Raw genomic sequence first — 16,102 nt, 5'->3', positions numbered from 1 at the left:
GTGGGCTGCTTTATTGCTCCTGAAAAGTGGAAAGTTGATGCACTTCTGGTACCGATCCAAAACAACTCTGAAGACAATTTTCCATTCTGTGTCATTTTAACCGACAGTGTTCCCTTGTCATTGGTTTAGACATTATGGCAGGCCAGGCTCAGCGGATGGGATGTAATTTGATGTATACTGCGGTCAGTGTTGTAAGATGTATTTTGACTGACTGGAATTATTGCCACATACACTCCTCCGAATGTTACAAAAAGTTGCATCATATGGAAATATTTTACATCGCGTCAAATTCACATCACATCCTAACACGCCCATACTGTTGCCACCATCTGTGTGGAAAAGCTCGTCCGCTGGTTGACACGCGGTTACATTATGGATAGAGTTATACTACACATAGGAGTCCATAACAAATTGGTTTCAATTGGACATTAGTTAGTATTAATATGCAGGAATAAATCTCCACCACCACAACACACACAAAATCCCCACTGCTGACACACTTATAAACCAATGACTTAACAGGTCATATTAGTCAGAATATGTATTTATTAATTGATTTGACTCCTGACCTGACTGGTCAGTGACATAAATCATAACTTTATTAGTCAGCCGGTGTCATTTATTAAGCTAAGGATTGCTAATTGAATCTCAGATTTCATGACTTCTGACTTTGGTGAAACAAACCAAGCAGTCACCTTTGGCACCTCTCTCTCTCTGGCTTTCTCGCATTTTATGACTAAATGTTTAACCGAGTAAACACACATCTTAATCCATAATGAAATGAGTCATTAGTCGCCGGCTGTAACTTATGATTTATAATCGGAATCTTTTATTTGAACTAGCAGTCTCGCTAAGATCAAAATCCCTTAAAAAACAAGAAGCAGCAGCCAAACTGCACTGAAGTGTAATATTTTCAAACATTTTGTAACTCCCCCCCCCCCAAAAAAAAAAAGTTCAAATATTCTGTGACCTAACATTATCATGATGCCTATCTGCTCTGCTCAGCTGTGCACAGATGTTTCAGCTGGAAACTTTGCCTCCACTTCTCGGCCAAGTGCATCTAAACGCATCCTTGGACATTCCTGATGGGATTACTGGGGCAGGTACCATCCACTGGTCAGAAAACATAGAGAGAGATAAAGAGAGAATGAGCCAGGCGGGCGGGGTGGGGGTTGCAGGGTTGAGCGTGCGGCACAGCCTGCCTGTTTTCACATCTCGCGCTGCGTGCTTGAGCAGATTTGCCTTGATAAAAGATAAAGGCTCTTTGATAGGCTGCAGGTGCGCTGCTTTAATGAGCATTACCACCCCCTCCTCGTCCTCCCCTCCCCTCTTTTTTCTCCCCTGCAAAAAAAAAAAAGGCCGCACCACAGATGCACATCTGCACATCTGTCATTCGATGCTCTGCAGCATCTCCCTAACATCTCCCTTCCCCCTCCTCCCTCCTGCCTTTTTCTGCCTGTCACTCATCCCCAGACTCTCACACACACATCTCACACACTCCACACATCACACACTTGCGAGTGTTCGGGTGGGTGGTGGGGGGGACCAGAGCGACGTCAGTAGAGTATTTTGCTATTCAATGAAATTCCTCCTATGTGTGTTTTCCCGTATTGATACAGCTTTCCCTGGCTGACTGAATCCAATTGAGCTGTCCAAAAAAACATCCAAACCCCACCCACCAGGGGCATTCCAGGCAGGCTAAAACAAACGCTCAAGAAAAACGGGGGGGGGGGGGGGCAAGAAGAAAAAAAAAAATACAGTCATTCAGATGCCATTTGGCCTGAGCTTAGCCTGTTAGAGGCACGAAGGAAACAGAAGGAGAAAGACAGAAAGAGAGAGGGATGTTAGGTGTTTGTTTGTGGGCACTTGCTTTCCCCTTATTCAGAGCCTGAGGTGCCAAGGGAATAGCTCGATGACGTTGGTTGTGGTCTGGGCAGGAAACATGGGGAGGAACTTGTGACTTTATATTAAGTGCCGGGGCGGTTAACAGGAAAAGATAACCTGTTTCTGTTGATATAGCAAGGAAGTGTGAATTCTTGGCACATGCGAGATGTCGCATAGAAGGAACGGGCCCGATGATGCCTTCTCTGCGTCTCTGATTGACTGGCTCACTGGAATTTCCTCGAGTTCGCTGTGGGTTTTTTGTTTGGGTGGCTGTGATGGAGTGTTGGAGTGTAACAGGAATGCTCTCAGGGACATTCCTGCTGTAAGAGAAAAAGGTGTTTCTTATGCAAGCAGAGACACTGTTGCATCATAGTGGCCGTACAGAAGCGTGACCTCTCCGGTGACCTCGCTGGCTTTTGTGGAACTTGCAGACGCACACACACACACACGCGCTTCGACGTTTGTGAGCGTGTTGCATAAAAAGGAGTTGCTCTGGGAATGCTGATGAGCGAAATTCCGAGGAATGATGAGTGCATCGTGTGTCAAGAGGTGAAATGAAAGTCAAACACAGGTCACAGGAATATGACAGAGTCACGCTGCACAACTGGGCTGCTTCCATTTCTAGAAGTCAGCTGCAAAAAAAAAAAAAAAAAAAATTATATGTAATTCATAAAGAAATGTGTCAGACTTTTACAAACAACATAACATTTTCTACTCACTGTGTGTAATTATTACATCAGTGTGGTGAAATTATACCTCCCACTGCCTGAAGAAATAAGAAAATGCCCATGTTGCACTTGAGTAATGACAGGTTGTTGACAACACTCACATTACAGCGCACGTTCTCACTGTATAGATGAAAATAATGCTTTGTTTAAATGCTGTGCCTATAGTGTGACACACACACACACACACATTCATCAGTACATTACACTACACTGTATTACACTTTACTGAAAATGCATTTTTCTGAGGAGTGCAGTGTACATACATACATACATACATACATTGTGAATAATTTCCTGTCATAAGATCCACAGTGGGTGCAACCTATGTTTTCACACTCCCTGCAACCACAGTATGTCTTAATGTAGTTATGATTCTTTTCAAAAAATCCTTTAAATATTTTTTAATTGGGGAAAAAAAATCCAGTAATTGTCATAATTACATAAAAAATACTACATTAAATAGAAAGGCTGGAGGTACATTTTTAGTATAGAAAAAAAAAGATTTGCATATTTAAGGCTTTTTATTCAAAATAGTTGATCGCTGTTGTACATTGAAGATTGCAGGTTGGTGCAAACACACACTTCCTCGTCCCGTGTCACCATCCAATCAATCAGTCAACCAAAACAGACACCCAGTCAGCCATTCAGTCAGTTAGTCAGCCACCTAAGTCAAGCAGTCAGTCAGACGCTCAGTCAGTCAGTCAGTCTGCTGTTTGGGCAGGGTGGAGGCTTCGTCGACGGGCTCTTTGTCTGAGCAGAGAAGTCCCAGACACAACAGTGGCCGGTCGCGGCCCCTCACAATGGCCCTCCACACAAAGGCCCACACACTGGGACAATGGGTCGGGCTCAGAGTGGGGGTGGACGGCTGAGCTGAGGTTACCCACCTGCACACTTCAGGACCGGACCCACCTCCCCCCTTCTCCCCTCACACACACACACATAGGCCTCACCCCAAGCAGCTTTAAAGAGCTGCTGCAGGTGTCTTCCTGTATCTGTGGCACAAGGAGGAAGCAGGAGGATGCTATGCAGTGAAAGCATTCATTTGGGTTTCACAGCAAAAGATGTACTATGACGGAGGCCGAGACATGTGCAGTGAAGTTACTACGGGTCAAAGGGCGTCTAGACGCGGATTAAGGCTCCGCTGTTGGCATACATCATTCACAATGATGGGAAAATTTTTATGCACAAGAAAATAGAAATGAAAACAACAATAAAAGTTCCATTTGAGCAAGCGTGCTTTTATTTTGAAGTAGCTAAATGAGGCCGTGTGTCTATTAGAAACATTTTCTTTGAAGTTTTATAACGTTTATAACTAAATAAAAGAAATAAACCAATATTCATATACAGATATTTCAAATATAATTTGATGGATATATTCAATTTATTTATTTAGAATCACAAATTTTAGAATTAAACAAGACCTCTGAGTGTGATGAAATTTCACCACTAGGCTTGTACTCAAAGAAAAACTATAATCATAAAATAAATAAATAAATAAATCTTCAATAACTTAAAATAAATGTAAGTTAGTGGCTGGAACAATTTAAGATGACAATATAATTTAAAACACACAAGAGTCATAAGTGAAAACATTCTCATTCTCACACACTCCCTTGCTTACACACACACACACTCACACACACACACACACACACACACACTCACTCACACACAAACACAGAAATACAGATGCTACTGAGACCAAAGAAAGAGTAAAAAAATATATAAATATTCATCTTGCAGTATTTTACCTTGCAGTCAAAGATCGTATTTTTTACACTTACATTTCTTTTTTTCCATGAGAGCCATTCCCATGATAACTTACTGAATGTTACTGGCTACAACAAGTGGTCTGCTTTCCTCACTCTCCTTTTCATTGGAGGACCAAAGTGTCAATCATCAGCCAGCTCAAAAACGCTGGTGGATTCATATTGGGAGTGTCACTAACATCCTACAGCTGCTGCAAATGCTCTGCACATCCAAAGATGTGTTTGGGACTTAAATATTAATAGTTAAATTTAATGCTATTTTTTTTCCAGCTGGTGTTTTCTTAGAGTTAGCTTTTGCAAATAAGATTTAAATTAATCAGGGAGAGGGAGTGTGTGTGTGTGTGTGTGTGTTATGGTGAATTTACACCAAGTGTAAAAAAAAAAAAGCAAACCACAAGTCAGATAGATTTAATTTTCTCTTTTAATTGATTGCAACACATTTTATAACACACATTACAAAATGCACATCAAATATTTTATCAGGCTCAGTTTGCAACCTTATTGATAAGAAAAAAAAATAAAAATAAAATAAAAAAAAAAACTACCAAAAATATGCTTTTACAAAATAAGACAATTATAATAAAGTAAATGCCACTTTGGATAACCGTAATCAAAAAAACCCATTTTTTTTATTCTACAAAAAAAAAAAAGCTTGACATAAATAAGTTAGTATAATTTCTCAGTGTTTTTACAAAATTATGTACATAGGTACATTGCAAAGATTTACACAAATACACAGGCATGGTGACTGCATTTCTGAGACAAGCTGGTTTTTCTCTCTCTCTCTCTCTTTCTCTCTTCTCTCCATCCAGGTGTACACTGGTCTCTTTGAATATAACCTACACTTTAGGCAAATAAAGGGAAGCTTTTAGATGCTCACATTTGCATCCTCAGCAGGCTAACAACATCGGTGAAAGGAAAAAAAAAAAATACAAAAACATAACATGGAAATTTAACTCAAAAGGTTATCACAAAGTAATACGATGTGAAGTCAATTAAGGAGCACAGGCGGTGCCAGCAACCATACTTTTGAAGCAACCATGTATTTGGTATTGTAGGACATTCAACCTTTTTATTTGTTTTTTTTTTCTTTTTGAATATTTCAGAAAAACCTCCTCTCTGTCTGAAAAGATGAAACCGAAAAGGAATAACACAGTCAAAGAGAGGATGACTTTTTACACAACCTGTGCAGTTTGTATGGTCTTTGTCCTTCAATATCTGAGTACCTCACAACTCCAGAGGGAAAAAAAAAATATGACAAATTAAAAAAACACCATTAACAATGTGGCTGAAGTGTGCAGGAGAACTTGAGAAATAAAAAACAGATCATATTCCAGGATTCGACTGATGCCAACCGCACCTATCACAAAAATAAATATCGGGTGGTATAAAAAAGGAAGTCCGACCAGAAATATTACTTTTTTTTTTTTCCTGTGTTGATTTCCTGGGGAAATAGATCTTCTTAGAGAACCTGCACTTGGTGACACTGAAATGACCAGAGGAAGGAAAAATAATAATAATAAAAAAACTAAACAGATGAGCTACATTTGTACCGTTCTTCACTGCTGAGTTAGGAAGATGACGGAGTGAAGATACACTGTTAAGAAACTATAAGAAGCCATGATTATTTTATTTTTTTGTCTGTGTGTGTGTGTGTTTTTAAAAAAATGTAGCAATTAGGGACTTTGTCAAAGAGTCACACTGCCTTTTTTCAGAAAAAAACAGAATAAACAACAAACAGAAAACAGCATTTTGGAAAACATGTATCAAACTACACTGCAAATTCTTCAAGTCAAATCAAAAAGTCACACCTTTTTACATAAAAGGATCTGTGTTCAAATCATAATGTTTTTCTTATGTGCTACATATGGAGAGAAATAATAATATAATAATATGTATATTTATTTACACACAGGTAGTAAAAAAAAAAAAAAAGAAAGAAAAGAAGGAGCAAAAAAGGAAATCAAACCTAATTGCACACTGCTACATCGACTGCTTTTAGAGGCAGTAACTTTTTTTTTTTTAACTTTTTTTTTTTTTTTTTTAAATTGAGTGCCACAAACTTTAGTGTTTCTATTCAGTGCTTCAACAGCGTCCTCCCCCGTCTTCAGGAGAGCTGATATGTTTCTGATGCTGTGTAGTTCCTCTTCCAAAAAAAAAAAAAAAAAAAAAGAAAATATATTCGGCTAACACTGAGGTTTCCCCACGTACAAAAAGAAAAAGGGGGGGGTGGGATGGGGGTGGGGGATACATCTTCGGCTCTGTGGGAAGAAAAGAAAAAGAAAAAGGAGAAAGTAAATAAGAGTCTGCATGGTCACTGAGATTGCAATGCATTCATTTGACAGACAGACAGGACATTTGGGCACAGTTTTTGCAGCCTGTGTGCACTCTGAGGTGGATAAAACTTAAAAAGTGGCATCCAGAAAAAAGGGGATGGGTGCGAAACATGCAGACACGAAAACCGATATGACTAAGCACCGGGGGGCCTGATGCAATCACGTGACTCATGTGCAAAAATATTACAGGTGTAAAAAAAAGCAGCAGGTGTGATTTTTTTTAAGATCGGTGCCTGGTGCTGAATGTTCTACTGAAAAATGGGATTTTATTTTGAAAGGAACAACTACAATCAGACATGTAAACAGAATTTAGAGTCCTATCCTCACTGAGACTCTCCTACATATAAGTGAGTGCCTTATTATAACTATACACTAAAAAAAAACAAACACAGGTCTCCTTCACTTGCAGCCTTGACAGTTCACATCCTGCCACGACAATGCACATTTCATGCCTACTTTCTCTCTCTCTCCTCTCCAACTCTAGCACACTTGATTTCAAGACCTGCACGGCTCTTCTCTGCACACACACTGAGACAGATGTGTGTGTGTGTGTTGTAACATTAGTGTGCAAAGTGTGTGCAGCACTCACACACACACACTCAGAGACAGAGAGAGAGAGAGAGAGTGTGTTAGAGTGTTAGAGAGAGACCAACCCCTTCCCGTCCCTGCTCTGCTCTGAGGGCAGTGGCTGCTGACGTGTTACTACTACACTGTTGTTCAGCACACTTGTTGTTTACAGTTTAGTCGGAAACTCAGGCTCAGGCTCAGGCAGCCTCGGGTTGTAGTAAGAAAAAAAAAAAGGTGTAAATGCGCAGCAGCCACGCTTCTCGTGTTTTCACTCTCGTGGATCGATCACAAGTGGATCCACACACACACACACACAGAGTGGAAGCTCTGGGTTGAAGTCTCCCAGCTGCAGCAGACACTTTGACTCACGCTATTACTACGAGCAGTGTTTAAATGAATGAGGACAGGGCTGACAACGCCTTTGAAGCGCACGCACGCACACGCACGCGGAGTGTTTTGTTTGTCACAGCTGCACGAGCCTGACCTGAGCTGCACCTCATCATATTCTAATTAAATAATAATAATAATAATAATAAAGATAAAGGAGAAGAGAAGACAGGCTGTGTGTTTGAACCCTGTGATGAAAAAATAAATATATATAAATTTAAAAATGGACTTACCGTTGTCTCGTCCTCACGTCTGCCTCTTGGGACTCGTCTTTCTGGGTGTGTGTTCTGCAGAGTGGTTCAGGTTCGGACAACTAACCTCATCTGAGCTGCTGCTGCTGGTGTGTGACCTCTTAGTCTGAGCCGAGGTGTCTGCAAAAAGCACAAAAAAGTTAAAAAAAGGTTTGTCCTGCATGTGCATAATTCATATTTCACTGTGCACGGATGCAGGTCTCGGTACCGTGGCATGCAGGTCTTTTCCTCAGCCCGGTGCACTGCTCCGTGCACTCCATCTGCGCGTCAGACCTGCCGCTGTCTTCGCTCGGTGTCACCACCACACAGCTATGATTCCCGTTTAGATCCACATTGTTATTCCCAGCAGAGCAGACGCCCTTCTTCTTCTGCTTCATCTGCTTCTTCTTGTTCTCCCCCCTGCGCGTTTGCCCGTTGTAGAAATCCGGCACGTCTCTGCAATCCACTAATTCCCACTCGAGCCTCCCGTTGGACAGCGGCTTGTGATTGGCGAAGTCGAAGCCCCACTTGGCGGAGGCAGCCTCTTCCATCTCCCGCAAATGTCCCTTTAAATCCCTGTTTAACTCTTCGTGATCCACCGAGCCGAACAGGCTCCTGCAGGCGGACGGTTTCGGGTGATCGGACACCCGCTGCTGGTCCGTGCGCTCCAGCGTCGGGCTCCCGTTTGATAACCGAACATCTGACATTTTTCCCACCCCGGTGGAGAATTTATTTTCTCAAAAACAGAAACAGCGCCCGGAGCGTCCAGGTTTTTTTTTTATTTTTCCTTTTCACGAGAATAAAAAGAAAGAAAAAACAAACGGGTATCTCCTTGTCGCCGAGCAAGATCCAAAACAAGCGTAAAAACGCGTTATGCCATGCATACGTCGAGCTGGAGACGGTAACGGCCGCGGTGTCGTCAGGCTCCGGGTTGTCTCCGCGAGGGCATCAAAAAAAAAAAAAAAAAAACACACACACACACACAAAAAAAAAAAAAAAAAAAAAGTGCACGAGGGGGGAACCGACAGAGCGAGAGAGAGAGCGCGAGCTCTGTCAAAAAATGTTCGTCCGCGCTGAGAGAAAAAGTGCAGACAAACCTTCTCAGACCCAATATGGCGATTGAAGATTTACTTGGGATTGAGAGTGGAGCTTGACTTGGGGAGGAGGAGGAGGTGGAGGAGGGAGGGAGGGGAGGAGGAGGAGGTGGGGGGGGAAAGAGAGGAGGAGGAAAAAAAAAAAAAAGATTGACACACGGAGCTATTTAAATGCGAAAGAGGACGCTCATTGGTTAAAAGTGATTAAAGCCCGCCCACTCTCTTAAGGTGGACCGGTAGAGGGGGGGGGTTAAGTTGAAGCAGGTTTGTGTAAAAAAAAAAAAAAAAAAAAAAAAGCATCCAGCACGTCTTCTCAACACTTAAAATAGAAAAAAAAAAAAAAAAATGAAAATGCAGTTGAACTGTTTGCATGTCTCAAAAAAAAAAAAAAAAACAGTTTAAATCAACCTAGTATTTGTTTTGTATTTTTTTTTGTCAAATAGACAATTCTTCACTTTTTTTTTTTTTTACTTTTACTCTAATTTTTGGTACCAAACTTACAAAATAGTATGTTTAAGTTAGTGATGAAAACTGTTGGAAGAAAAAAACAATAATAACAATATTAAAATATGCATTAGTAGGCATGTGTAATGCAATTTTTTTTTTTTTAAATGCATCCTAATAGCAGAGAGACAAAAGACTAAATGTAAGGGTGGAAGTGTGGGACATCACAATTCTTTGTTTTTCATTTAAACAGCCTAATTGCCTTTTTTTTTTTTTTTTTAAATGGCAAAATATATTAAAGGCTTAAATTAATTAAAAAAAATACATATTTGTATGACAAAAATCAAACAGCTGCCCGAAATAATCGTTGGTCAGGTTTTGGAAAAAAAAACAAGTTGTAGCAAAAAGCAGATTCTTCCAAAAAATGAATTACAGATAAACATACCACCTTAAAAAAGAGATGACATTTCTGAGTGCACATAGACTTCAAGGTGTGGGCCCTCTGCTAAAGTAGGTACACCCCCCCACCCCAACCAATGTCAAGACTAACCAACAAAAATGATAATAAAAGAAAACTGGTCTAATGTTCATCTTTATCACATCTCATTTCCAAAGCGGTTCTCTGGAGCTGAGCGGGGTAAGTCAAGGTCAGCACACAACCAGACCCCTGTCCTCATCTCCACTGGGCCCCAGGAGAAAAAGAGAAGAGCAGATGGAAGTTGGACTAGAAAAGCAACCTCCAAATTCAGAAGTCTGTAAATACAAAAAAAAAAAAAGAAGAATCAAAAAGGAAAGACAAAGAACAACATACGTGCTGCTTGCTCCAAGTTGAAAAATAGTTATTTACACCCGAGTGAAAACTTGGTACCTCGTGAGAAAATCTAATGCCAGGATTGAAAAATATTCCACAAATGGAAATACAAAAAAATATGGCATCTAAAAAACAATCTACAAACAAGATGAGTTCATTTTAGAGTTGAACTAAACTCTTGTTCTTTTCTTTCTGATACACTTTACACCTTCCACCACTAAGAAGGCAGCACCGGTCACACTGAGACAGCTGTTGTCCTCATGTTTGAACATCATACTGAAAGAAACATGATTGGCTTAAAATAGAACCATAACTTGTTTGCCAGAAACATTGCAATTTTTTATTTTAATGTGAGCAATTATTTACCTATGGGGTCACAGCAGGGTACGTGGTGCAGCTGTGTGTGTGTGCAGCAGCGCCACCATTATGACTGGGACAATGCTGCTCCCTAGTGTTCACTTTGCAAGATCTGCGGCGGGACAAAGTCAGCAGGCGACAGGCTTTATATCAAATGATTTTTTAATACCATAGCTTTAGATAAACTTCACATATGTACATATACATATTTATAGAACAATCAAAGGTTGTCCAAAGTATGTCCCAAAATATCACTGCATCCATGTCTCCTCATTGACCCTGCAGAGGTGTAGTCGCCTTACCTTTCCTGTCAGTCCATCTATAGGTCAAATAAAGCGGTCCCGTGTGAGCGGCAGACGGCCTCAGAGACCGAGCCACCTGATGATGTAGAAGTTTTTCTTGCCCACTCTTAACAAGGTAAGTCCATTTGACAGGATGTGGAGTTTGGGGATCAGCACCTGATCCGGTTTGTCTGCCCGCTTGTGGTTGATCCACACCGCGCCCTCCGAAACCATTCGATACCTGCACAGATAAGACATTTTAAGAGTTGATCAGTCAGGCTTCCTCTACTTGTAAACGTGATAAAGTGTCCACATTTTGTATTATGAAGCCAACAATTTACCTCAACTATGAATATAAAATGATAGAAATTCCAACCTATATCAAGACTGCAATGCATCAACACGTCATGGCAACTAATTATCTCTTTATCGACTGGCCCTGACTCAGTATATGAACATCTGCAGACTCTTAATTTGTCACACGGCATGATTAAATCAACAGACAGAGGATGAATTGCCAATAATCTGGGCCGGTCGATTAATCATTAGAGACATTTATCAAGGAAAAATGCCAAACTGGTTCCAGCTTCTTGTGTAAGGATTTGCTGCTGTTCTGTTTGCTATCCCTGGAAACTGAACATGGTTTGTTGGACTGCTGGCCAGTCAAAGCAAGCTCTTTGGAAATGACAGGATCTTGAAACTTTGTGAAGGGAATTTTAGAAAATTGTTATGACATTTTATAGAAGAAAGTAAAATAATTATGACTAATTAATCAATAAAAAGGTAGTATGTAACAATAAAGATAACATGAGGCAGATTTTGGATATGTTCTGAAGAGAGTTCATCCAAACTGCAAAAAAACAACAAGCTGTCATATAAATTGCAATTTTGCTTTCTGTCCAGATGTTAAGATTTGTGCTGCCGCTCCGATACAATTTAGGTGAAACAGCAACATCTGTTTCCAGACACGTCGACTCAACCACGGTTCATAAAGCAGAGACCATTTTGTCAGCAGTTTTCTTTGGAGACTCTCTCTTCTGAACAAGCAGCGACTGAAAGAAGATATGTGGGGCTTGATGCTACTAAAGGTCAAAGAGAAAATATGATATTAAAATGATTGGAATACAGTTGTTGGAGGGGATGCTGGCTCTGAGTAAACTGGAAACTGCTGATGAAGTGACATCTATTTTTTAAAGATATTATATATTAAATTTAATGAACAGTAACAGTACAGATGTGATAAACTGCACAATGAACCAAAACAGTAAAAGAAAAAATGCACAATGTTTCCTGTAAATATTAGTTTGCTGATATTTTAAAGATTTTTTAAATATAATTCTTTCTCTATTACGTAATATTTGATTTTTTTCTTAATAGGGTTCGTTTTAGACTTTTAAATTCACCTTTTCTTTCCCTGTGACACTTACTGTTCTATGAGTTCTTTAATTGTTACTTTTCTAACATAGGATGAAGCTGTTCAGCAGAGAGTGAAGGATCTTCGAATATCCTGTGAGTGTCCTTAAATAATAATCTAAACTTTCTCCTTCTCATGCCCCCCTGTGAAGCTTTGGCGACCCCTAGTGGCAGATGGGAAACGGTGTTCTATGGGAAACCCAGAAAAACGGGTGCCTGGAGCAGACTTAAGGACAGGGTGGGAGTACCTACCCTTTGGGTCCCTCTGGGATGGCGTTGACCATGCGGCAGGTGTCTATCACAGAGGTTCCCGGCTCCAACAGCACCTCATGGAAGGGGGCCTCCCTGAAAAGCTCCTGAAGCTCCTCGTCACTCATCTCCTCCAAAGCCTGCACGCTGCTATGGTAAAGCGCGCTGGTACATCTGCAGTGACATGAATATGAATTTAAGTATGACGTTTCTTCTCTGCAGATGCACTTATTTATTCCCCAACCAAGGAATATCGTGCATAAACGTGTGAGTAGCATGCAGCGTGCTCGGACCTCTTTGCGCTCTCGAGGCCTTCCTTCCCATGAACCAGTTTCGTCACCTCTGCTGCCAGTCGTTTATGGGCGAGGCGTTTACCTGGATCCTCTCTCTGTTGCTCCATCAGCCTCTCCACCTCCGCCAGAGGCAGAAAGGTGAACAGCTTCAGGTACCTGCGATAACAACACACAATATACTTCAGCCTCCTATTACAGTGCGCTACATTTACGGTGTATTAAATTCTACCTCAACCAGCCAGATTAGGGTTTTTAGTGCCATTATCTTTACGACCAATACAACTGATCTTCACCCACCCTTCCACGCTGGCATCAGGCTGCCTGAGAAAGAACTGGTACAGTTCAAAGGGAGACGTCTTGTCCCTGTTGAGCCACACTGCGTTGCCTGCCGTCTTCCCCAGTTTGTCCCCGACAGAGCTGGTCACCAGCGGGATGGTCAGGCCGTACACCTCCTCACCGCTGACTCTGCAGATGAAAACAGGATTTGTTCAATTAGTCTTACACTGTCTGGTAGGAGGCCTTTCGAAACTTGTGAGCGGAATGGTTCACAATGCTGGAGCCTTTTTGCATGCTTCCTACAAAAATAAGTAAGCTTTTCTGAAGGTTTGGGTGGTTTTCGTGATGTTAAGTCAACTTGGCGGCTAGAATTAGTCAGGAATCAGTTCAAGAGTCAATGTTGAATAGCTGCTTTTTAGGTACGAAGTATGTAAAATTGAACAGTAGCTCCTCACACAAGACCTTTAGATCTCCTGGTGTGTATACAACTACCAAAAGCTCAATGATGCATTAGCAGAATTTTGCAGAACAATGGTCTCTCAACATGCATAAGAGATGTGACCGTGACAATAACCGTCCGGCTGTAGCAGGCTCAGGTTTTAACACTGGTATCTTACGAAACTAGAAGACCTAAGACGAACCAACCATGTCACTCCAGCTGCTTTGCAAAGGAGGCTCAACAGTTCGGCGATAGAAAAACTGCCATGGCAACTTGACCTTTCACCTCAAGATATCTGAATAAAAATGGGGTTTATGGATACCCACGAGTCTCCCCTTTACAAACATTCCCACTTTTAGTCTAAATTGGGTCTTTCTGCATACTGGGGTCCATGAGGTTTCTAAACAGTGCTGGAATTACATAAATTGGTGTGACTAGAAAGACTCTTGTGGATTCAATGAGCTCAGTCATATCCATGCTGACTTTACTTATTTAGTTCCAGTAAGCCTGTATAATAGCTCACAGGAGTACGTTTCACTAGAGTTGTTGTTTTATGATTATATGTGGGCGGCACGGTGGCGCAGTGGTTAGGAGTTCACATGTTCTCTCAATGTCAGGCTGGATTCTTGGCTCTTTCTGGGCTTCCTCCCACAGTCTTGCCTCTCACCCAAACACAGCTGGGATAGCCTGCAGCCTCCCCACAACCTTGACGTAGGTCGTGGGGGGTTAATAGTGGTAATAATACAGAAAATGACGTGTGACTAATACATTTAACTGAGGAAAAGAAAATGACATTTGCACCAAATGGTACTAACTCCAAACTGGTCCAATAACTTATGAGACCTATGGGACTTATTTGGATGTTCCATTTTCTCTGCTAAATGTCGTTACTGTCAGTCATTGTCTACAGCCTAATTTAATTATACAGTTTTTTATATCCCTATTTGTAGTTCTAGTTCTTATTTCTGTATTAAAAACTCTATTTATTTGACTTTTTATATAGTTTTCTATTGGTAAAGATCTTAGCACAGGTTTAATTTATCTGCAAATGTTTAATTTCTTTGCACAGGCTTTTAATTTAATTTATCTTACAGGCCAGTTTCTTTCTTTCTTTCTTTCTTTCTTTCTTTCTTTCTTTCTATCATATACTTCATCCAGATGTTTATTATAAATGTATGACTAAAAAAACTGATCTCATAATAATCTTCAGCTTTCAGATGATGCAGTATACTGCTGACCTGCTACCTCCCTCATGAAGACGAGTTGTAAGTTTATTACAGGGGGTGGTGCAGTGCAGTATGATGGATTTACTTGTGAATGAACTCATGGCCAGTCATCAGGTTGCCCAGCTGGTCGGAGCCCCCGAGCTGGATCTTGCAGCCGTATATTTGGTTGAGGTGGTGGAAGTCATAGGCTTGGAACACCTGGTAGGTGAACTCAGTCAGGCTCATACCGTCTGCGCTCTTCAGCCTGGACTGCACGCTGTGCCGGCTCAGCATGGTGCCCATCCTGAAGTGCCTCCCGGCATCCGACAGAAACCCCACCACGTTCCGGTCCTTGTACCAGCTCAGGTTGTTTAGGACGGTCACCGTGCCCAGCTTCCTGGAGCTGTCGTGAAAGTGCACTTCGTGGTTGGTGAAAATCCTCTGGATGCTCTCCCTGATGCTGCGGGTGTTCGCCTCCACGGCGTCCCCGGACAACCGCTCCCTCTCGCTCGTCTTCCCGCTCGGGTCTCCGATCTGCGCCGTGGCCCCACCGAGCACTGCGAGGACATGATGCCCGGCGTCTCGGAAGTGTAGCAGGCCGACGATGGCGAGCAAGTTACCCACATGGAGGCTGTCGGCCGTGGGGTCAAAGCCGCAGTATACAGTCTGAGCACCGGACTGGAGCAACCGAGGGAGCTGGTCCTGCGCTGCGTCCTGCGGGAAAGATTCCTTCAAAACGCCGCGTTTGTGCAGAGAGGAGAGCAGCGCGTTAAGAGCCGGAGAGGAAGAGTGGAAGTTAGACCTGGATGTGAGAATACAGGCTCCATGCCGCGATAAATAACGGCATATCCTCACCATGGACGCAGCCATGATGGACAATGTGACAAGAACACCGAGGAGGTGGAGCTGGGACTCCTGGATGGTCTGTGAGGCGCAGAGCGCACCCTGGTGCAACGGAGGAGCAGGTCCGCGTCATGCGCATGGCTGGATTTATCCACTTGGTGGCAAAAATGAGCCATAACTGAGAAACTTTGAAAACTTGCTGATACCAAATTGCACTAGTACAGTCACTGTACACATTTTTTTTTATTTTTAATACATCACACTGTTTATATACTTAGATCTGCACTGTGAATATCTTTTTAGATTTGCCACAGGAATCTTTAAACGTGTATGTCCTGTACATATGGCAGCATTGGTAATATTATTTTCAAAGCAAACACTGGTTTCTAGCACAAGTGTTTCTCTTTTGTTCAGGTTTGCATTTAATACCAACTCTTAATTCTGATACCAACATTTAAACTCATTTTTCGAGCCACATACATCACCTTCTCTCTGT

General features: G+C 41.7%; 2 protein-coding genes across 4 annotated transcripts; both read right to left on the bottom strand.

Moving 5' to 3' along the window:
* Nucleotides 1-5,025: 5,025 nt before the first annotated feature.
* On the bottom strand, nucleotides 5,026-9,072 carry cdkn1bb (cyclin dependent kinase inhibitor 1Bb). Its single transcript, XM_019265798.2, has 3 exons — nucleotides 8,131-9,072; nucleotides 7,905-8,042; nucleotides 5,026-6,642 (listed from the first exon to the last, which is right to left on the bottom strand). Exons 1-2 carry the CDS (start codon nucleotides 8,606-8,608, stop codon nucleotides 7,918-7,920), a joined length of 603 nt encoding a protein of 200 aa, XP_019121343.1. The 5' UTR covers nucleotides 8,609-9,072; the 3' UTR covers nucleotides 5,026-6,642; nucleotides 7,905-7,917.
* Nucleotides 9,073-9,845: 773 nt separating this feature from the next.
* On the bottom strand, nucleotides 9,846-15,918 carry yars2 (tyrosyl-tRNA synthetase 2, mitochondrial). 3 transcript variants are annotated; one of them, XR_003461389.1, is made up of 6 exons: nucleotides 14,870-15,918; nucleotides 13,141-13,308; nucleotides 12,844-12,999; nucleotides 12,554-12,724; nucleotides 10,617-11,129; nucleotides 9,846-10,526 (listed from the first exon to the last, which is right to left on the bottom strand). XR_003461389.1 is itself a non-coding variant. In XM_010733428.3 (5 exons), exons 1-5 carry the CDS (start codon nucleotides 15,631-15,633, stop codon nucleotides 10,970-10,972), a joined length of 1,419 nt encoding a protein of 472 aa, XP_010731730.3. In that variant the 5' UTR covers nucleotides 15,634-15,918; the 3' UTR covers nucleotides 9,846-10,969. The 3 variants fall into 3 exon arrangements, 1 of the variants encoding a protein (XP_010731730.3); XR_003461390.1 differs by having other exon boundaries at nucleotides 9,846-10,192; XM_010733428.3 differs by having other exon boundaries at nucleotides 9,846-11,129.
* Between the last annotated feature and the right edge of the window lie 184 nt (nucleotides 15,919-16,102).

This window comes from Larimichthys crocea, chromosome XXI (assembly GCF_000972845.2).
Source record: "Larimichthys crocea isolate SSNF chromosome XXI, L_crocea_2.0, whole genome shotgun sequence".
NCBI classification, from domain to species: domain Eukaryota; kingdom Metazoa; phylum Chordata; class Actinopteri; family Sciaenidae; genus Larimichthys; species Larimichthys crocea.
The sequence above is the reverse complement of the archived record's forward strand: the minus strand, read 5'-3'. Positions and strand labels throughout refer to the sequence as shown.

Coding starts and splice junctions, on each gene's coding strand:
- yars2 (XM_010733428.3), bottom strand. CDS start 15,633: ATGGCTGCGTCCATGGTGAGGATATGCCGTTATTTATCGCGGCATGGA. Junction 12,725..12,843: donor GGCCTCGAGAGCGCAAAGAG/GTCCGAGCACGC, acceptor ATGTCACTGCAG/ATGTACCAGCGCGCTTTACC. Junction 11,130..12,553: donor ATCCCAGAGGGACCCAAAGG/GTAGGTACTCCC, acceptor TTATCTGTGCAG/GTATCGAATGGTTTCGGAGG.
- cdkn1bb (XM_019265798.2), bottom strand. CDS start 8,608: ATGTCAGATGTTCGGTTATCAAACGGGAGCCCGACGCTGGAGCGCACG. Junction 8,043..8,130: donor GAAAAGACCTGCATGCCACG/GTACCGAGACCT, acceptor TGCTTTTTGCAG/ACACCTCGGCTCAGACTAAG.